General features: G+C 40.0%; 1 protein-coding gene across 2 annotated transcripts in view; it reads right to left on the bottom strand.

The window, feature by feature from the left end:
- Positions 1-23,148, bottom strand: part of SPTBN1 (spectrin beta, non-erythrocytic 1) — a 184,173-nt gene that overhangs the window by 116,594 nt on the left and 44,431 nt on the right. For both annotated transcript variants that reach the window (XM_090281294.1, XM_090281293.1), the window contains one exon: positions 17,130-17,325. In XM_090281294.1, the coding sequence (XP_090137420.1) occupies positions 17,130-17,277 (148 nt within the window). In that variant the 5' untranslated portion in view covers positions 17,278-17,325. The remainder of the gene's footprint in view (positions 1-17,129; positions 17,326-23,148) is intronic.

The following is a 23,148-nucleotide window of genomic DNA, read 5'->3' as shown; positions in this document are numbered from 1 at the left end:
TCTGACGAGGTGGATATTATAATTCTCAGCCTATAGAAGAAACGTGCCCACTTACAGTTAAGCAGCAGAGCAGGAATTTATGCTGGGACCCAGGCCTCTAAAGCCGTTCTCCCTATCTCAGCATCAGCCCTGAGACGGACAGCTCTAAATGCCTGAGTCCAAACCCGGAACAACTGGGTGCTCAGGCAAACGTGCATGCAGAGAGGCAGACTGAGAGAGCCTCAGGGCTCACAGTTTCCAAAGGCTGGAGAGAATACAGCCTCGTATGAACTAAGGAAAAGGAGATAGGATCCTGAAACTGGAAGCCATGGGATAGAGCCTTACACATTTGTGACCAACAAAATACCCAACACGAACCTCATCTACCCCAAGTAGACGGCACCCGGAAGACTTGGCATGAGGGTTCATCTAAACCAAAACCAAACTCATGTTCCTCCCTCCTGCCTTTCCCACACTGTCCACAGCCCAGTGACAAGCAGGTCCTAAATTCTAATTCAACAGTTAAGTCCTTGCTTTCTGAAGCCCTTGGCCACCACCTCAGTTTCAGAGCCTCTTCCTCATCTTTTTAGGACAAACATGAGTCTCCTACAACAGTTTCCCTCCCTTTAGCCATTCTCCTCCCTAAGGCATCCTCTATGATGTCCCCAGTGCCTCCTGAAGGGACACAAATTGGATCCTACCACTCCCTGAACACATATCGGCGGTTCTCAGATTAAGTCACTAGGGGCTTCAGGACTCCTGGGCACAGAAGTCGGGGACGGGGGGGCACACTGTTTCATCCAAGGCAATTTTGAGTTTGCCATTTTACATATTGAGGTAACAAATAAAATTCTATTTGAAAATAAAAATTATCCTGTGCTAAATATCGAAAATCACTGACCAAAAACATAAAAGCTAAATTCACTGGTATGGCATTCAAGCCCTGCTCGCGCCCCACTACCCCCTACCTGTCCACTCCTAATAGTTCCACCTTGAGCTCTCTGCACTCCTGCACACGGCTGCCTGAGAAAGCCAGGCCCACCATGCCATTCACGGCACCACGTGCTTGGCCTAAAACCCCATTACATCCTCTCTTTTGTGATAACTATAAATCTCGTCTGCTGACCACAGACTTGTTTTCACCTGATCCCTTATCACTGAGTTTCTAATACTAATCATAGTGCCTAGCACACAGTAGGTGCTCAGTAAATATGTTATGACTTCATTCACTAATAAATGAATGAAGCAAGAAAAATCAAATACCACTTCACTCATGACTCACAAAGCTTAAAAAGAGAAACTACTTAGGTGTACTTTAAAATGTACTTGCTACCACAGGGTTTTCCAACACCAATAGTTATGAAATCTAATTCATGGATCAACATTAGTATTTAAAAAGATAGAACAGAATAGAAAATATCAGGACATCTCATGCACTACAAGTAAACACTACTTTGTGAAATTTAAATGCAAGTGGATATACATGCACCTATCTGACATACAAAGATGTATGGATGTATGATACTAGGTTGCTCTGTAAACCATATTTCTTACTAGTACTGTGCTCAAAATTTTTTCTTTCAAAATCTTTGTCAGTTATAGATTAGAGCAACACAGTTACTCTGAAGTCTTTCAGTTCTTAAAACATTAGATACTTTTTCCTCCATGATAAAATTCAGTTTAGACAGTAATGGTGTTGGGAGTGCCAATTAAGATGGCTCCCTAAATGTGAGGGAATTAAAAAAAAAAAGGACCTACATGTGGACACGCCTGAAATTATGGCTCATTAAAGGCACAAAGAAAGCTGCACAAGAACACCTGTTAATTCAGTGCTGGGGTGTTGGGTTTCGAATTAGTATCAAGTGTGTCCTCCAACCTTTCCTCCCCTCCATCCTGTGTTTCTCAAGACAGTCTTGAATACCTCTACATTATTTACAAGCATCCCTACTAGCACTGGCCTTCCTTTAAATGGGTGGAGATAAGTCCATGGATGGTGTGTGCAGGGCAGAAGCTGGAAGTGCACACTAATCCTCTGTAGAGCGACCAGTTCCAAGTACACAACTTTGTGTTTTCACAGTAGAGACACTGGTCTGCAAACTTCTCCAAAATCAGTATATATACCAGCTTGGGGACTATCAATCCATGGAACTGTCAAAGCCATAATCCTGGCTAGAGAAAAGGTGAAAACTGACCACAGAGCCAAGCTGGCTAAACCACATAGCAATGGCCCTGTAGATTTAAGAAGTTACTAGATTGTTTTTGTTGCTGTTAACTGCAGAAGAAAAGGCTTAAGTTACACATCAGTTAAAACAACAATGACAACAGCACCCTAGTCTGTCTCTAGCCTAGCCTGAGAGACAGATAAATGGCCTCTGAATGTCACAGGAAAATGGAAGTATCCTAAGAACCACATACTACAATCACAGCATTCCATGCCCTGTCATGGTTGGCTACCACATTCACCAAATTCCCTATGTCCTTAAAGTCCCAAAACAGGACTCCAGGAAGAAAACTGTGGGCAGCATTTATAAATTTCTAATGAACCATTAAATTATGAAATGCCAACTGCTGGTATCCACACGAGGCTAAAGATGACACACAGGAAAACTGCATGCTGACCTAGGAGCGAGTGCCTCTTTAGAGATGCCCCTCATTCCCCCAAAAACTTCTATAGGATGCAGGAAACATGGAAAGAGAAGAGAGAAGAGATCCAGAAACATTGCAATGACCTGAAGAAAGAATGGACAATTAAAGAAATCTTTAGCTCTTTTTGCCAAAAAGGGTAAAATCCTAGGGGCAGACACTTGCAGCACAAAAGGAGGCAGTGGCCAAACTGAGAGGATTGTGTGAAGAACGTCCCATCTGCTGTGTAATGGTTCGTACTGGCTTACAACGTCCCAAACTTACAAAAGCATCTGTGTAAGTTAACACTGTAGTAGGGAGATCAGATACGTACTACAAGAATGAAAACCTAAGATAAATACATACTCTTTGGTGGAAGATTAAATTCCAGGTTCTAATAATCAACTGGTCCTGCTTCTGTTCATTACTGGAGAAAAAAAAGCGTTTTCAATAATGTTCACAGAAAATATCTCAACAGATATGTATCAAACTTTTAAAAGGAAGTATCTTTAGAAATGGGGACGGGTTTGGAGAAGGGGAAACATTCACTGTCCACTTCTGCAGTGTTTGGATTTTTTCCTTTGTTTTATAATGCATTACATTGCAATGTACAATGCAAAAGCACCCAATTGCATTCAGGCTTAGGTGAGGTGCTATAGGGAATGCTGAAAGAAATATGACTCACTGTCACTGTCTTCAAGTTCAGTAATCAACTAGAGAGAAAATATGGATACACCCACCTTGAGCACACACAGGAAACTAATAAGACTCAAGGGAGTAGGGTACAGAATAACAAAGTCCAAATAAGTTTCTTGAAAATGTCAGTGTGGACCACACAGGCAAGATGGCTTCATTGAGGAGTTGGAGGCTCAGGCTGGAGACAGTGGGGAGATCCTGGGTTTCCTGAAGACTTACAGGGAAATCCAAAAGGTAACATGTAATGCAGGGGGAGCCTGGGGACCTGGCAAATGGCACAGCATCCTCTTGACTCCAGTCCATCTGTTTCTTAAGATGCCTACAGACACAATCATGTGGCTAATAAAGCAATTTGACATTCATGTTCAACAAATCTAAGGAGTCTGCAGAACTTTAAACCTGTGTGGCAAATTTTTATCAGCCTCACCCAATAACACGAGCCCATCATCCAATTTTGTCACTACCTTAGGGCTCTGAAAATTCTCAGGTATGCAGGAAAGAGGCCAAAACTCAGAGCTCAGCAAATTCCCTTCAAGATTACCTAACTGAAGAAGATGGACATGTTTTTCAACCAGGGAATGAAAAGGCTAAGATTCAGGTTTTTGAAAAGTGTCACCACACTTTTATGTAATACTGTCACATTCACTGCTTGCTTTACATACACAGTCTGTTTCCCTGAAATAGATTACATGTGGGTAAGGAACATGCTAATATGGTAGTTACATCATCATACTGCTAAAAATTTTGGAATGATACTCTTATTACTGGGAACCTGTCCTAGTCCAAGACAATGCTGGTCCTTGAGGCCTCACGAATAAATGGGATAGCTTGATTCCAAATCACAAAATTGCTAAGCAAATTCAAGAGTTAGTAACTTAGGTGTAAACTAAGTACCATCAGAGGCATATTCTAAAGACTGAAATGTTAATGTTTGTTTCTCCTTGTTAACTTTACGTTTTCAAAGATCTTAAAAGAAGCTGTACATTGTTGGTTGCTTTTTTTTAAAGGAAGCAATTAGTCAATGGTGAACATCACTTTGCCATTTTATAAAAGTTTTATGTCTGAACCAAGAACATCAATCTATCTGAAAACATGTTGTGCACATTTATTGTTATGTATTGTCATCTGCCCGGCACCCCAACCCCTTTTCCAAGTACAGCTCCATGTGGTTCCAGAAGAGCTAGCTACCAGGTTCTGACATCTCTCCCCAGCCCACACCACATTTCAGTGGGTCAGGAACAGCCCCCAACCAAAGTCTAGTAAATGATAGCCTCCATATCAATACCCCCCTAATGTTTCCAAATGGAACTAGAAAAATGGAGGAACTGCTGAATAAGGAAGTCCAGGGGGCAGATGGCAAGCATATTTTATGTCATCTGGAAAATCATCTGTAGGTGCAGAGATAAAAGCAAGAAATTGAGTGATGGAAAGCCTTAATTTCGGTTTTTACAGGGGTTGTTGGCACCTTGCCTTTTCCTCAGATTGTGTTTATCTTTCTTTGATCACACAAGATACCCCAATATCTTTCTCCCAAAGCCCTAATAATATAAAGTACCTTCCTCCACCACACAGGAATTCTGCATTAGAAATGCCAGCCATAGTCTCCAACTACCAAACAAGTGCCCTCTTAGCTGTGGATGGATGGGGCTATGTTTTACACATATGGCTTCCTGCTCTTCACCAATGTTGTGAATATCTCCTCTAAAGATAATCATTTGTAAGTATCAAGCTGTTTGTAACCTGGTATAAAAAGATTATCTGGGCAAATCAGAGCCCCACCTCTATGCTCAACATCACAGAAATGAGAACTAGAAACAACCAGGATATTCATTTAGCTGCAAGTTCAAAAGAGAAAAAAATTGGAAGGACATAGTTTGAACTACAGTACACCAAAGCCATGTGTGAGCTGAGTTATGAGGGAGCAGATACTATTACTCTGCCGAGGGCTCCAATGAATGAGGCACGTGGCCCATCTGAAAGATGATGAACGCTCCCAGCTCTGCAGCAGCCTCAGTCACTAATGAATTTCTGGGTTTTGTGTATTTGAAACTTTGCAATAACCCTCCTCTTCTCCTCCCCTACCCATGCACACTTGTCTTATTCAGATACCTCAAGTGAATCTCTGTTCCCAACAACCAGAAAGGATTAACCAAAAATAATTTTGAATGCAGGATTCTTTTCAGAGAAGCCAATCAGTAGACATGGACCAAATGCTTGTTACTCTAGACCCTTCCCATCGGATTACCATTCCAAGTGATCATGTCGAATTACAGATGAATATCTAAATCATCTTCTTTAATCAAGCTGGTGTCAAAAATTTAAAATGTATTTTAACAAACTATGTAACATCTACCCAGCATAATTTTTCTCTATAAAGAAGATGGTGGTTAAATAAAACCTCTAATATCAGAATTGCCTTGTTAATATACGAGGTCTGTCTAGAAGCTATCCGGCCATGTAATATGAAAAATAGAAACATTTATTGAAAAAGATACAACATATAAGAAACATTGTACATAGAACAATAACAACTCAGTCCCCCTCAAAGTAGGAACCTTGGAACCTCACATAGTTACTCCAATTGCCATCAGCTGCCCCATCCTCTTTTCCTGAATCTTATAGACGGTCTGAGATCTTTCCTTTTCAAAGGTGATTTTAGTTTTGGGAAGTCAGAAGTTGCAGGGCACCAAATAACTCTGCACAAGACGTATTGCATGAGCGGTGTATTGTCCTGATGAAGCTACCAATCACCAGTTGCCCATAGTCATCCGAATAGTTTCCACAAAGGAATGTTCAAGCTTAATGCAAAATTTGATGCAGATTCATTGCTCTACTCGCTCAGTCATTTTGAATGGGACAGCCACACCGCACACATGGTCACTCAATGGCATCTACCACCCCCACCAACTAGTACAGTGAAGTTGTCCTTGTTCATGCATGTGCATTCCAGTCCACTCTCCTTGGTTGCCACATTACATCAATATCATACAAGCCATTCTTGTTGTATTAACATGGCTGGACTTTTTTCTGAACAGACCTCATAAAACCTACTTGGTGACATTTTCAGTTCATTCTTAATATGACAGAATTTTTTTTTAAGTGTATAGGACTTCATAAATGCCCTCTATATAAATTATATTTTTTGTTTTTATCTTCCCTATGTTGATACCTGCTCACAGGTCCACTTTGGTAGAAAACTGGCAAAGGAGTTAAACTGCGTAGTGAATTTAATAAAGGCAACAAATATGACCATATGAGATACCAAACACCCAGTGGTGGGCTTTTTTGATGACCATGTCCAGGTGAATGAAAAAGTTCCTAAGTCTACAGTACTTTCAGATGCCTATAATGGATCTGCCATCTGTTCCCACGCAACTGACAAATAAAAGCACAGTAGTGTGATATTGCTAGCTTTCATAGAATTTTCCCTGTTTTTTTCACTAATCTACCACTAGTATTTATATAAGACAGCAGAGGAAGAAATGTACTGTACATGCCACAACATGGATGAATCTTAAAAATATTTCATTAAGTCAAAGAAACCAGTCACAAAAGACAATATATTGTATGATTCCATTTACACAAAATGTCCAGAACAGGCAAATCCAGAGTCAGAAAGTAGATTAGTGGTTGTCTGGGTCTAGCAGGTGAAAATGAGAAGTGATGACTAATGAGTATGGCATTTCTTTGGGAGGTGATAAAAATGTTCTGGGATTAGTGGTTATTGTTTGCACCACTCTCTGAGTATATTAAAAACCGCTGACTTGTATACTTTATGGGGTAAATTTTGTGGCATGTAAGTTATATAAGAGACAGACAGATGGAGATGGACACATGCACACAGGCATACACAGAGAGTGCCAGGAAAAGCATGAGAAGAAAAATCTTAAGTTTTCCTTCTTTTGCTTACCCTTGCAGTCCCCAACAAAAGAGAGGTTATATTGCCTAAGTTCAAACATAAATCAGCTATAACATATATGTGATTTTCTCACAGAAATGGTGATTGGAGTTCCTCAAAAGTAAGAGACTGACTTAAGGAAAATATTTTGGTCAGATGGGAAGAGGAGTTATGACAGAGGCCAAGGATGGATAAAGAGTTTTCCGAGGTGCTCAAGTGAGTTGAGCGCTGGTCAGCAAGCCAAAACGTTGCCGGTTCAGTTCCTTGACGGGGCACATGCCTGTGTTCCGGTCAGGTCCCTTGCTGGGGGCACGCAAGAGGCAATGGATCAATGTTTCTCTCACACAATGACATTTCTCCCTCTCTCTCTTCCTTCTCCTCTCTTGAAAAATAAATAAAATCTTTAAAAACTAAAAGTTTTCTGAGGTGACTAAGGAATGAAACATTGGGCTCTAGAAAACTGAGGGCAGGAATGGGGGCTGGGTTATGGAGAGGGAACGTGTGTGTTTAAGAGGTTTAATGCAGGAGAGGAATAAGAGGCTGGTTCTCTCAGCCAGGATCATTTGCCTCCAACTAAGGGATTTCAGCCATTACTGAGGGGTGAACAGAATTTGAGAAATGTAAGGAATAGTAGCTGGAATCCAAGCTGATTTCAGAAGTGGGGAAGGGAGTCATTGACTGCAGGTAAGGAGGGAGGGAGGGGAAGGAAATTGTACCCCCCAAAAAAGAAAGAAAAAAATCCCTGCCTTCCTACAGTCGGAGAACTATTGAAGCTGTGTGTATAGAAAATAAATTGATGGTACAATCTGGGACTATATTTAATGACCTAAACAGACTTTCTACTCAACAGTTTTCATGAACCTCTTTGATATGAAATGCTCTTTCAGATTCAGATTTCACAAATAATGGGTAGTGTATTTACCGTGCACTAGGGACCATGTCTCCCTTACAAATAATCCCAAACAATGCATAATTTAAGGAAACAGCTTCAAGAGTGAATGAGGGAAATAATGGATAGCTATTAAATCCCTGTTAATCCTGACTACAAAAATCCATTCCATCAGGCAAGAAGCGTTTCCCTTGAGGCATCAAAGTGCTCCCTTTGAATGGAGCAATGGGAGTGTGTAAATAAGAAAAGCTCTAGCTTAATTTTCGAGGAATGAGTTCAAGCGTAAACTGGTGTGTCATCTTGAAAGGCCAAAAGCTGACTTTGTTTTAATAAGAGGGGTCCTCAGGGACCTAAGCCCCACTTGTTTTGCTGCAGAGGGAACTAAACCAGCCATTCCAAGGTCCAAGCCCCAGTCTCTCTCCAAGTTCCAATGGTCTTTACTTGACCCACCTTGTTAAATTCTTTTTCCTTTTTGATTACTCCTTTTCTTTTAATTACTAGAGCACTAATTGCCTGTACCACTTTCTTGGTATTTGAATATTTAGTAGTTAATGTTTCTAAGTAAAACTACCATGTTATAGGGGTCCTTAAAAAATTTATAAAGCCAGTATCTAAACCATTTAATTAAAAACTCATGATTGTAGATAGAAAAAACACTGACATCTCTCAAAAAAAGGGTAAACTTAAAAATTTTATATGCTTTTCCTCCATTTATGTGCAAGTCTATCTATTTGGGGATTAAGTAAATAATTTTAGACCATTAATTTTAATGATAGCTGGAATTTGCAGTCAACTGGGAGAAAGTGATAGTAAGGTCTGCTCTAATTATCAGTGTATAGAATCCAGCTCTTTTCCTCCTGAGAAAACCCTGTGCCTCAATATTTTTATATATAACTGCAGAATTTTTTTTAGGATATAGTTTTCAAGTGTCTGCACTAAATTTACTTAGCAGGAGAGATAATTTAGGCCCAAAGAAATTTTCTGCTCTCCTGGACATTACAAATTAAAAGACCCAAACAGTGATAGGGGCTGGAAAGGGAAGACCTCTATCACTTCCACCTCAAGGAGGATCCACCCAGACAGGGGCTGTGGTGAGGCCAGGGATTACAGAGAGAATGTGTTTCCCCAGCCAGTTGCTTTCTCAGTTGTTAAATTATCAAAACAAAAATTGTAACTGACTTAGTGAGGGGAACAAAAGACTAATATATATGTATTTTTTTATATCCTCACCCGAGGACATGCTTCTTGATGTTAAAGAGAGAGGAGAAGGGAGGGAGAAACAGAGAGAAACACCATCTGCAAACCAGGGACCAAGCCTGCAACCCAGGCAAATGTCATGACCAGCCATCAAACCTGAGACCTTTCAATTTGCTGGATGACACAACTAAGCCAGACCAGCCAGGACAAGACTAATATTTTAAAGAAGAGAGAAAGAGTTGATTTTCACTTTGGTGGGAATATTCAAGGATAATAGGATCTGATTATTAAATGAGAGTGTTTAGGCAATGTCCCTGAAAGTATTTCTCGAAGTGTATCATATGCACTAATAATGCAGATTCCTGTGCTCACTCCCATAGTAGTGAATGGGGACTGGGGGAATCTTAGAATATACATTTTTAAACAAGTGTGATATAGTCTTTTGCATCCAAAAACAGTGCTTGAGAAGAGTGTAGAAGTTCTCAGCTGAAAGAATAGAGTATAGATGTTGTGGAAGCTCTGTCTTTGTTGCTACTGTGAGAAATGCTCACAATTAAAAACCAGGACACAGGACTTGAGCAGCAAAGCAAGGCGTTTATTCACGAGTCTGCAGAGTCAGGTGCACAGCCAGCCAGGAGCATGTGCACACAAAGTAGACAAAGAAAACTGGTTTTATACTAATGTGATTAGCTCCCCCTCCCCTCACCTTCTCCCCTGTTTCTCCATTACTGGTTAATCCGGGTTCACAATCTAACGTGATTAACTACTTAACTCAGGCTGTGATTAAGTAAGGGTAATCTAGTTATAGGTCTATCTCCAATTTATGTGCAAAGTTATCTAGCTACATCTTCCCATTTCTCTGTCTTTGGTGATGACAATCTTCCCCCTTTTGATCCCAGAGGTATGTGTGAGGAGCTGCGGAATGTCATTTCCTTGTCCCTTTCCCATGATTCATCTGTTAATTATCTCCTACTGCTTTGAGAGTCACTGGCTTGCTTCTTTATCCCTAACACTACACCTGGCATCCATTTCATAAAAGTTTAGTATTGGAAAGCACCAAAAGAAGTGTTTGTTTTTAAAATAACAATTCCATTGATGAATTACTCATCAAAATTTAAATTCACATTTAGCCAAGTGACCAACTACTTTACTGCTTCATAAATATACCCAAACCCAAATACTTGATGAGTATTTTAAAGCCCATTTATTTGGCAGGATCCACAAAGTTTTGGCCAATAGAAGTGTCTTATGTGAAGGCACTCGAGTTACACTGTCCAAACTGGTAGCCATTAGCCACATGCGACCATTGACTATGTGAAATGTGGGTAGTAAAACACATGCTGTGTTCAAAGACTTAGTATAAAAGATGCAAAGTATCTCATTAAGTAACTTTTTATATTGATTATCCAAGGTGATAGAACAATAGTTTGGATAATCTTATTAGCTGAAATACCTAACTTTTTAAAACCACAATGAGCTAGTTATTATATATATTTTTGGACAGCACAGATCTGGATATTTAAAGTAAATCACTGCTTTAGCTAATTAAATACTCCACCAAAATTCTTCGTCACTCAGATAAATGCTTATGTTTAAAAGGAGTCTGGCCTATAAATACAGCCACAAATAATTGTTATTTACTTTATACATATAATGTTAAAGATACAATTAGGTGCTTTTACCTTATTTTCCTATGGCTATCAGTTGTCCTTGATGTATCCATAATCATGTAAACTCAAGGTCAATATTTTTGGCATGCCCATAGCTTAGCAGAAAGGCTCTTACGCAAAATATTAGCTCATAAATGTCGATGAGTGACAACTCCAAAAGTAATCTCATGTTTGTCTTTTTTTTAAATGCTCTTTCATACACAAGCTTTCTCCTACCACCTCTATGCCATTATTTGTTTGAAAATAAAAAATTTTATTATTCAAAATAAGTATTCTGGTTATATTTTTAAAATTCACTGTTAATGAATGTTGATGGAAAAATTTTAATTCTAGTTACTCTAACAATATTTTCAAGCTAAATGCTGCACTTTTTGAAAGACTACTTTTCCTGCTTCCTCTAGTTTGCGCAGATTCCACAAAATATAACCTACAACTATAAACACCCATCACTTGCAGAAAGAAAACATTTACCTTCTACATATCTTGAAAAGAATAGTTTTATGTTTTAGTTTTATTTAAAATAAAATGGTTTCCCAAAAGTCTAGCTTATTTTGATACACTTTTTTCATCATCACAACGGCCTACCTACACTACTGAGGCAATTGGGTCAGAGGTCAGGAATGTGGGCCTGTCATCATGGGATTCAGGAAATCATTTACAGAATGCATAAACATCACTTCCTAGCTCTCTGTCTCAGGCTGAAATAGCATGCTGTGATCTCTTTGCTAGTGGACTTATTAAGGACAAGATGGACCAATGCTCTTCTTACCTTCCTTCTAAACTGTAAACAATCTACATTAAAGTTTAATGACAACAAACTCATGACTATCAACAATAGAATCTAAAAAATAAAAGTAAAACCAAAAACATACTAAACAAACAACCAGAAGAGGAACAGAAACATAGGTATGAGGATCACTTAGAGGGATATCAGCTGGAAGGGGAAAGGGAGAGAAATGGGGAAATAGTGCATGGATTAAGAAGCATAATTGGTAGGCACAAAATAGTCAGGGGGAAGTTAAGAATATACAGAAAAGGGTGAATCCAAAGAATTTATATGCATGACCCATGGACATGAACTAAGGTGCGTAGGATTGCTGGAGGGTTGCGAAGGTAAATGGGTGGAGGGGAGCAAAGGGAAAAGAAATTGGGACAACTGTAATAGCATAATCAATAAAATATACTTAAAAAAAAGTTGCTAAAGTTTAGACATAAGCATGTAGCTCCCCAGCCTCATACATGTAAAATCTTTGAACATGTGGCAATCATCAATATTAATTCTTTTTATCCTAAAACATGAAGTCTTGAACATTTATAAGCTGAAGACTTGAGACTCCCTCTTCACCCAACTTGTGTGAGGGGAATGCTTTCAGATGAAGCTTTTCTCTACTTTGAGAAAAAGCTGCCTACAAATCTCACCAGGAAAGGCTCTAGGTAGATTATAAAGATAGGAGAGTTCAGTTCCCTGTGATTCCACTTGATATTTCTCTCTGATGTTTCTAACTACTAAGGAGCAGGAGGGGTGATGAGTGACGGAGACATGAGTCAGACTTTCAAACAAAAAGGTTTAAGGAGAATGGAAAGACACAAAGCTCATGGGGCAATGGACATGAACCAACTCTAGACTCTCTCATCTTTGTGACAATAAATTGACATTTGACAAGTGATTGCAGGCCTGATTTCTCCATTAAAAAAAAGAAAGAAAGAAAGAAAGAAAGAAAGAAGGACACATTACACACTATACCAGAGAAGCCACCTTCCCTGTGAAATATCTTACTGAGGCTGATACTCCAACACCAAACGGGTGCCCTGGAATTCAATTCAATTCTGAAACTAGCTACCCAGAGTTAGGGCAAATCCTACAGGTTGAGGGCCCTGTCCCATGGGACGGCAGCCACTACAGATGCCAGTTGCTAGTCACAGGCCATCGCCTGTCTAAGGCCACTGTACTTTTGACTAAGTGGCTATAAATTCAGGGGTTCCCATGACAACCCTTCATCAGGTTCAATAATGTGCTAAAACAACTCACAAAACTCAGGAACTAAAATTCTATTTATATCTGCCAGCCTATTATCAAGTATATAACTCAAGTACGGCCAAATGGAAGAGGTACATGGGGCAAGGTATGTTAGGGGGCAGGACTTCCATCCTTCTCAGGGCACACCACCTAGCACATTGGGGTGTCCCCCAACCCAAAGGCTCTCCAAACCTTGTCACATTTAGGGGATTTTATGGAGGTTTCATTCGGTAGGCATGATGATGAAATCATTGGCCATCGGTGATTAAGCTCAATCTCCTGCCTCCTCTACAGATTGTTGGGCAGGGCTGAAAACTCGCACCTTCTAATCACTTGGTGTTTCCAGTGACCAGCCCTGTCCACTTAGCGCTCTGGGATGGGGGGTGGGGGGTCTCACTCTAAGTCACCTCATTAGTATAAATCCAAGTGTGATAAGAGGCTCTTTATAAATAACAAAAGACACTCAGGAAAATTCCAAGGGTTTTAAAAGCTCTGTGCTGAGAAATGAGGAGAAAGATAAAATTTATTTCTCAATGTACCAGAGTTAACAGCAAGTCCTGAAAATGAAGTAGCAAGTAGTTTACCTCACCTTATTTCCTTAGAGATACAGGCATTTAAAGTCACTGAGTAAAAGGACACAAGACCAGACAGTGGTTACATTATCAATATAACATGCACTGCACTGTTAAAATAAATTCTTGTTAATGTCTCTTTTAAATCACTGCAGAATGCAGACTGAAGTCTAGAGAAGACTAAACGTGTATAGCACCTTAGAGGAGCACCTTAGAGGAGCAGAAAACTTGATATGTATATTGCTTCAGCTCTAACTGAAGACTTCCCACTTCAGATCGGGGATTTGTAACAGAAACCTTACAACAGCACTCCCTCACGTTGAACCTAACAATATACTACTTCCCAACAGGGGACAGGAAAGTATTTCCCTTTTCTCAAATCAAGTACCAGCCTTCCACACCATCCCACATTAAAGTGTATCTCTACTTTAATGTGTTGTGTTTGATACTTTAATTCTCCCTAGACTTTAGCTGGGTACAGATAAAATGGTCTCAGAAATCCAAGGAAGTAGACCAGGCAAGAACTATCAATCAATACTGTACACCAATCTCAAATGTGATTCCCCAGACCAGCCACCTGAGCATCACCTGCAAACCTGTTAAAAATGCAAATTATCAGCCTGACCAGTGTGGCTCAGTTGCTTGGGCTTAATTAGTTCTGTGAAGCAAAGGTCCCTGGTTCAATTTCCAGTCAGGGCACGTGCCTGGGTTGGGGGTTCGGTCCCCGGTAGGGGCACGTTCAAGAAGCTACCAATCAATGTTTCCCTCTCTCATCGATGTTTCTGTCCCTCTCTTTCTCCCACCCTTCCTCTCTAAATAAATAAATAAAGTCTTTTAAAAAGGCAAATTATCAAGCTCCATCCTCAACTTACTGAATCAGACTCTGGCAGTAAGCCCAGCAATCTGTGCTTTAACAAGACCTCCATGTACGTAATTCTGATGCCCCTTCGAATTCCAGAACCATTGTTCTAGACACTGTTGGACTGTTAAGTTACTCTTGCTATCACATACAAGATCTTAGCTCAGATATTTTTCTGTTCCACAGAACTGGTAAGTCAGAAGATGACTTCCGCTAATAAACAGACGTTTTCCTGAAAATCTTCTGGATTCCCTGAAAGCAATTTTTTTTGAACATCATTTAACACGGAAGAAACAGATTTTCTTTTCAGTAATGTGTCGTGGTTACTCATGACTTCTTCTAGATCACAGGATGCATTCCTGAGCCGCCAAATGAAAATTTTTAACATGTTTGAATTACCCATTATCAATACTCTGCACCAATGAGCTTTGATGCATTTGTGTTTTACTAAATATAGAAAAACAGTATACACTTTGGAGGCTCTCTGCCTTCAGCCATTTATCAGCAGTATGGCCTTGTGCAAGCTATTTAATCTCTCTGGGTCTCAGTTTTCTCATTCATACACACTGTAGACAATAATAATCTCCTTTATATGGTTCCCATGGCATTAACTGTTAATATATGCAATGTATTTAGAACAGTGCCTGACACACAGTAAGTACCATATTATCGTAACTATAATAGTTCAGGGAATGGAAAGATCTCCTGGTACATATAAAGACAACTGATCAATACTAAGGACAGCTGCACATTTCCTCTGGAACAGGAGGAAAGAACGGATACAAAGAACAAGACACTCCTCTGCAGTTTGCAAGTAAAATTCTCCTTACAATAGAGAGAATAATAGCCTGGGACCAGAAAGCAAATGACTCATGGTCAAAGATAATTGGTCACCAATATCATACTGGACTAATGGTTCAAATGAAGATTCAAGAAAAAGAAGTAAGAGATTAAAATACAAATCAATCCACTAGCGCAAGCCAGAATCATGGTTTCCAGAAGGTTACATGTTAATGAATAAGCTAGAAATTAAAGCTCTAATTCTAGAATGACTATCTGGTTAATCATTCATTTTTCCCCTCAAATCAGGCAAGTTCAGGACAGAACTTTAAATCACTGCATCCAAGAAACAAATTTTCCTAAGGCAGTTGAATGATTTCTCTATAGCATTTAGTTGGCTGCCTCCCCAAGGTCCTTTTCCTCATTATATTTTGAAATTCTCTAGCCAGGCTGTTTGTGTGGGGCTGATCCCTCTTCAACCCTGCAAAACCTCCAACACTCCAGGAATGCATCCTGAGTAGCTGATGTTAGTCATCACATCCTCTTCTCTGACTCCAGTGGGAGAGAGATTCTGAGAGAGGCACAAGACCCAAGCCATCATCAATTAGGCCAGTGAAGCAGAGGTGCTTTTTTCTGCTAGATGTCCTTACAGACAGATTTGGGACCTGAAGCAGCTATCTTGGGACTAGAGGGTCCCTAGAGCCTGCCTGAAAATAAATCCACACTAGGTAAGTAAAGCCAAAAACTGGGAGAAAGAAACTAGGTCCTGATCACACCATTTAACCCTTTGAGTGCCATGCGTAATTTGAAATTTGGATCAACATGAGAAAAAATAATATCAATATATAACCTGAGGTACAAAAACACGGAACAAAATATAAAATATGAAATATTCCATTGTTATTTACATTTATAGCCACCGAAAAAAGAATCACTGGGAAAGACACTGCCACTTTCGGGAAAATTTGTCAGCATCACTCACAGTGATGTTGGCACTCAAAGGGTTAAGTCCAGAACTAAGTCTTTCTTAAAGGCCAATTTGTCTACTACTTGATCAATAAATTCTCTTTTTCATTTAAACCACGTTGGGTTAGATTTTCTTTTGCTTACTATCAAGAGAACTCTAAATTACACATGCTCATAATTAGATTACACTGTAAAGGTAACAAAAAAGTGAGATGCTTTCACAATTAACTGTAAACTTACCTGTTTAAGTCAGAACTACAATTTATTTGTTATAATTAAAGACATCAGGGAAAAAAATCATAAACCCACTTTTCTCATGTGGGCACCATTTTATTTGAAATCTCAAAGTACAGATGCAAGGGCTTGTATGAACTCCACTTTGACCCTTAGTTTACATGTATTCAATACTGCTGAGTTTTCATCACGACAGAAACCCTTTCAGATTTTCAGGGCAAAATACTTCCCATCCCAACTAGAGTGACGGTGAAAATGTGTTCCAGGTACTCAACAGCAACAAAGGAGTGAGAAATAACAAAGGAAAGATGTGTTCCTGCTAATCTTAGTAAATCAATGGCACTCTTACTTGTTATAGCATTAAACGTGCCCTCACAAGATTAAGCTATTGGTTTTTATATTTAAAACCCTTGCATGTGAAACTAACTAACCTGGATCACTTAAAGTACTCTACTGTATAAGAGGTCAGATCAACTAAATATACAGATTATTTATGTTTCATTATTTTCAAATTTAAGATGCAACAAAAATAAACTGCTATAAAAATCACTCTACTCTGAATCATTCTGGCCTAAGGAACTGACAGTTCTCGAAATATGAAACTGGTTACCTTCCAGCATGGTCAGCTTGCTCTTGTGGGACACTTTTAAGTAGCAGTGAGCTGATCTTATAAGGGAGGTAGAGTAAATAATTTTAAAGGGAACTGCAATGCATCCTGGGCCTCGGCGATGGGCCATGAAGGAAACTTACCTGCCAGAGCCTTGATGCGGGACCGTTCAAAGAGTCTTGCAGAGCTGTTCTCATTGTCCCAGTCGTCCACATCCCAGCGGTTGTTGACGTCACTGTACTGCTGCTGGATCTCAATGTTGTCGTAGTCTGTGGCTACCGTGGTCGTCATCTTGAACTCTCTTAGCTGCTCCTCCACATCAGCTCCTTCTTAAGAGTGCTGTGAGAAAGAAAAAGGAAAAACCTAATTAATCTTTTAAAGTGTGTAGAGTCCTCATACAACTTACTGAGATAAAGGTGAGTAGAAGATAAAATAATTCACATGTGTCAACAACAGGTACCTGGAACACCCTCTCATAATATGTGTGTGACTTTGGCCAAGGTGCTTAACATCTCTGAGCCTCAGTTTCCCCAACCATCAAAGAGGAATGATACTCTATAGGTTATTCAGAGGACTGAATAGATGATGGATGCCCAACAAAAGATGAGTTCCTTCTTTCAAAAGTTTAAACTTTGCAATTTTAAAGTTTTTATCAGGGCTCGATGAACAGCTACTTGGGGCTGCTGAATGAACTCATTTATTTCTTTTGTATATCACTATAAACTAAAATCTTTCGGCTTCTCCTAGAATTTCATAAAAAGTTACCTAGAAGAACTGATAGGTCATTTCATCTAAACATCTCATTTATACATGAGATTAAATGAAATAGTAAATGTATAACACCAAGGACAGTACCAGTGCCTAGTGGATACTCAATAAAAAATAACTGTAATTAGTTATATTGCTGTGTTGTTATAAAGTCTTATTACCAATACCAATACCAACTTCCCAGGAATCCACTCACAGTCAGTGTTTTACAGGGATAAATGGCAAACAAGAACCTTGGCCTCAACTTTTGGCCCACTGCTGTCTTCACTTCATTACAGTACCCTCAGAGAATTAAGAGAAGTACATTTAGCTTAAATATAGCTTCTCCCTTCAATACAGTTATTATGCAATTATTGAACCAGAATGTACTGAGATCAGCCTGTGCCAGATGCCAGAGATAATAGTAAACAAGACAAGGACCAGGCTCTAGTGTAGTTTATATCTTAGGAGGAGCCAGACAAAAGGCACCAGAAAAGGCAAGATAGTTGAAAGAAAAGAGGAGTGGAGTGATATGATACAGGTAGTAAGAACATATTTTAGATCTGATGGTCAGGGAAGGCCACTGAGTAGGTATTTATTTAAACTGGTCTCAAAAAGGAACAGGTCAAAGGAACAGCATTCCAAGCAAAAGAAACAGCTTGTGTAAAGGCCCTATGGTGAGAAACAGTGCAACTTACTGGAGAAACGAAGAGGTCAAAGTGTCTGGAGACTGTCTGGTGGGCAGGGGGAGAGACAAGGAGATGAGGCTGGAAGATTAGGGACACCAGACCACAAAGGGCTCTGCAAACCTAAGTGTGATGGAAGGCACTGCAGGATTTTAAGTCAATAACTGATACCACTGGATGTATGTTTTTAAAAGCTCAATCCTGGTGCTGTATGGAAAACACATTCAAGGAGCCCTGGCCCATGTGGCTCAGTTGGTTGGAGCATTGTTCTGCAGACCAAAAAAGGTCGTGGGTTCAGTTAATAGCCCATCAATGTTTCTCTCTCTCCCCAACCCCCTTGCTAAAGGCAATGAAAAAAATGTTCTTGGGTGAGGATACAAAAAAAAAGAAAGAAAGAAAAGATAATATTCTAGAAGGCAAGGATGAGCTCTTAATTCCTGCTGGTACAGTTAAATCCCTTCATGTTTTATATACAAAGCTATCTAGCAAGTTAAGAGGAGGAGGAGGAGGAGGAAGAAGAAAGATGTCCCGCCCTTTTAGTGGTAGGAAGATGTCCCATCCAGTCCTGTCCCAGTCCTCCATCTTCAGATTCAGTGAGCTGTTACCAGGTTTTGTGTTTGGATGCTCGCTTAGTGCAGCCTCATTCGTTCACTGTGCACCAAGAATGTGCACACAGACCAGTCAGCAGGCCTAAGCACTGGAGTTTGTGCACTAATAAAACCAGGACACCACTCAGCAACCGTAAAACGATTACTTGGGCTGATTTTTCCCTTTCACACATGCTACCATGCAAAGAAAATAAAACCACAAATGCCGGAAAGAAACATTTCTCTCTTTAGAAAAAAATTTATTGATTGATTTTTTAGGGAGAGTGAGAAACATCAATTTGTTGTTCGACTTACTTATGCATTGATTCTTTTATTTTTCAAGATTTTATTTATTTTTAGAGAGAGAGGAAGGGAGGGAGAAAGAGAGGAAGAGAAACATCAATGTGTGGTTGCCTCCTGCATGCCCCCAACTGGGCACCTGGCCCTCAACCCAGGCACGTGCCCAGACTGGGAATCGATCCCATGACCTTCCAGTTCGCAGGGTGGTGCTTAGTCCACTGAGCCACATCAGTCAAGGCAAAACATTTTTCTTATTGTGCTTAAAATGTAGCTTTTCTCAAGTTCTAGCATGCAACCAGGTTCCCATGGTAAATAAATTAAGCTGAAACAAATGAACTGCACCTTAAATAATATAATTATTGGTAGCACAAGCATAGAACTACCTCCTACTTTGGCATTAGCTGTTTTCTCACCAGCTAGCCAAGAACATCATCACACAACACCCTATATATTCCTGAGGAAAAAGCACTGTGTCCACTTTACATCTGAGCCACACATCTATAACTCACCCATCTTTGCTCAAGCAGAAACATCTTGGATGGGAGTAAAATCCTGGCTTTTCACCAAGCAGACATAATCAATCCCAACAACATAAATTTATCAGTAGGTTAATTTTAACAACTACATAAGCAATATAAAATTTCATAAAAAAAAAAAAATTTCAGAAACCTAACCCAGTTAAGTATATTCTATTGAGTGAGCTTATAACTGCTCTTAACATTCAGTTATAACATTCTTAAAAAAAAAAAAAAAAAAAAAAATGATACCGTCATTTGAACTTGGAGATATTTAATTTTCTTGACTATATCAATACCAAAGACTTTCATAAAATTCAGCCTTGAAGGACACCATCTCTAGGGAGGGAAAACGTAAAAGTGCTATTAATACCAAATTCCTGAAAGCACAGGGAGTATGATTTCACCCAACCCAAGGTGCAATGTAACCACTTTGCTCCAGGTTCGTTTTGGCTATTTGGTGCCACCTGCTGACCACCGAGAACAAGCCACACCTTGGCCTCCAGAGCAGCTACCAACCTGTTTCCAGACTTAACCACATCTGACTCCTGAGTAAGCCCAAATACAACCCTTGCCTCCATCTTAATCTTTTCCTACCACTGATTTAGCCCCCAAATCCCCAACTACTTTCCACAACAAGCAAGTGTTAATCTTTTTTGTAAGCTAAAAGCAAGTCCTTCAGAGAAGGTAAGCACGTTTTTGTCCTAAGAATTTTTTTTAATGGTGTTCTTAACACCACTGTGCTTTAAAACAGAGAGGAGAGTGGGAAGCAAAAATTCTTATTAGTCTGCATACAAAAGAATTGTTGATGCTATAGGGTATTCTTATTATTTGATTGCTTGACTCGAGTGTTTGAATACCAGGGGCATTTTTTAATTTTCAGGGCACTGGCAAAGCAAAACACCTCACATCCTCACCAGGGCAATGGTGAAAAGGTGCTTCCGGGTATTCAACAGCAACAAGTGAACTGAGGGTGAAGTAACAGTCAAGAGTCAAGGAAAGGCACTGATGGGCGAGCGTGCCCGTTGCATCGGGAGTCCAGAAAAACCAGTACGCTACAAACATTACTACTTTCTAACCCATTTCAACAAGGGACTGTGCCAGCTGTGATGGCAGTTTATAGCACACATATAAGTGTCCCCAAGAGGTTGTCTATAAAGGGCTAGATTTTCCTAACACGCTCTGTCCCAAGGGCCAGTGACCTAATCCATACTTCTTAAATGGCTGTAAAACGATTAGGAGGAGAGGGGGGAGGAGGGCTGGCCATCTTGGAATTCCTAATTTCCCTTAGGGAAGTTTAAAGACCTATGTAAGGTTGGCATGAGACAACATAATCTCCTCTCCTAGTAAGGGTTCTCATTGCCTCTTCTCGCTCAGTGATGGCCCAGATTCTTAACTTGACCATCATGTCAGAAATCGTTAAATAATCCTTGAGTGAATAAAATTCAATAATATCCTGGATGTGATATGGGTAATACCCATGGTTTTTGAGACTTGGTTTGAAGAAGATGGATAAAAGTACAGACCTATCTTCGCTACTCTTCTTCACCTCATGTGTGTATAGAAATAAGACTTTTTTTTTTTTTTTAAGCCAAGCCTTGCCCTGGTCAGTGTGACTCAGTCGGTTGGAGCGTCATCCTGTAAACCAGAAGGTCATGGGTTCAGTTCCTGGTCAGGGCACATGCCTAAGTTGTGGGTTCAGTCCCTGGTCGGGGTGCATACAAGAGGGAACCGATGGATGTTTCTCTCCCTCTCTCTCCCCCTCCCTTCTCTCTCTCTAAAATCAGTAAGGATGTCCTCAGGTGAGGATTTAAAAAAAATAAAAAGCCCAGCCTCTTCCACCAGATCTCTCTTCTTTATTCCCATATCCTATGAACTGGAATTAAACAAAAAAAAAATACAAAGAAATTGTAAAAGCTTTATCATTTTCTGCTTCAATAAGAACACAGTGATTATATTTCTTCAAACTGGCAGACCAAGACAGAAATGGAGGAGGAAACAACTATCCTAGGCCTCGTGGCATGTGCTACCACAAGGTCATAACCATCAAGAAAGAAAATGGAGCATTCTATTAGTTCTTCTCTTTACTGATTAAAATTCTGAAAATCAATACCTGGCAAAGCCCAGACAGAAAGCACTTTATCTGTTCTGTTACTTTTCCAAGATCCTGAATCTATTTTTCATGTCACACAGGTATTAGACCAATGCCCAGGTTTTTGTTCTTTATAGTTTATGTCTAAACTTCCCTCCCCCACCCTCCTCTGTTACTCTACAAAATCTCTGGGTGACGTTACACACTCCCATCCTTGGCTCCTATCCTGGGCTGACTACTGATCTCGAAACAGCTAAGTATAGCTGTCTCCTATGGATCATCAAGTCGGTGTCTAAAACTAAACTCATAATTCCTCCCTGCAAGCCCTGTTTTTCCCATTACTCCCTCACTGAATGGCACCCTTATTTCTCCCATATTTAGGCCCCATCGTTGCTTGTACCTCCTGAAAACCCACTGAGTTAGTTTCTTACTCTGTGCCTCACCTCTTAATTTTAAACCCTATTCCATTCTCTTATGTTGCCACCAGAGGGACCTTTCTTAAATGTAATTCTGATCATTTCATTCCTGTGACCAAAACGCACCAATGTCCATGCCTTGAGAAGAGTTAAGTCCCAATACCTTCAGAATATTGCCAGAGCCCTTTGAAAAGAAATGAGGCCCTGTCCAGCTCTCCAGCCTGGTCTCAATATTCTTGTCCTAAACTCACTATTACTGTTCCCAGATACTGTAACTCCTGAGGGAAAGTCATGCCCTTGTTCCATCTCCAATACTACTGCCTGGGACAGCCCTCTACTCTCCCCACAAATCCTACAGGAGGTATCACCTCATCCAGGAGGCCACCCCTAACCACTCGCCACCACCTGGTCTAAATTAGACAACTTTAGCCTGCATAGGTACTCCCTCCAAGGCACTTTATATATTTCTGACCTATCACTTATCATTATAAGGCTGTTTCATAATTACAAAACTTCTGTTTACTTATTGTCAGTAGGCCGCTGACTCTTGGGATCATGTCCCCATCATACTGTCTTTAAACTTTTCAACTCCCAGTGTGGTGCCTGGAAACATTAAGAGCTTGCTAATAATTTATTTGAGGGCTAGCTGGGCAGGTGAAAGACTGGTAGAGGTAGACAGAGTGGTGGAAGGTGAAACCAAAGAAGAGATGTCAACTCAAGCCGCCACTCCAGTACTATCTCCAACTGCCTCAAAGCCCAAAGCAAACAGTCCTCTGAGCTATGTAGACCTGGCGAGCTCTGTGCTTTCAAGGAAGTGAC

The sequence above is a fragment of the Furipterus horrens genome, unplaced genomic scaffold, assembly GCF_987537825.1.
Source record: "Furipterus horrens unplaced genomic scaffold, mFurHor1.1.pri manual_scaffold_6, whole genome shotgun sequence".
Taxonomy (NCBI): domain Eukaryota; kingdom Metazoa; phylum Chordata; class Mammalia; order Chiroptera; family Furipteridae; genus Furipterus; species Furipterus horrens.
The sequence above is the reverse complement of the archived record's forward strand: the minus strand, read 5'-3'. Positions and strand labels throughout refer to the sequence as shown.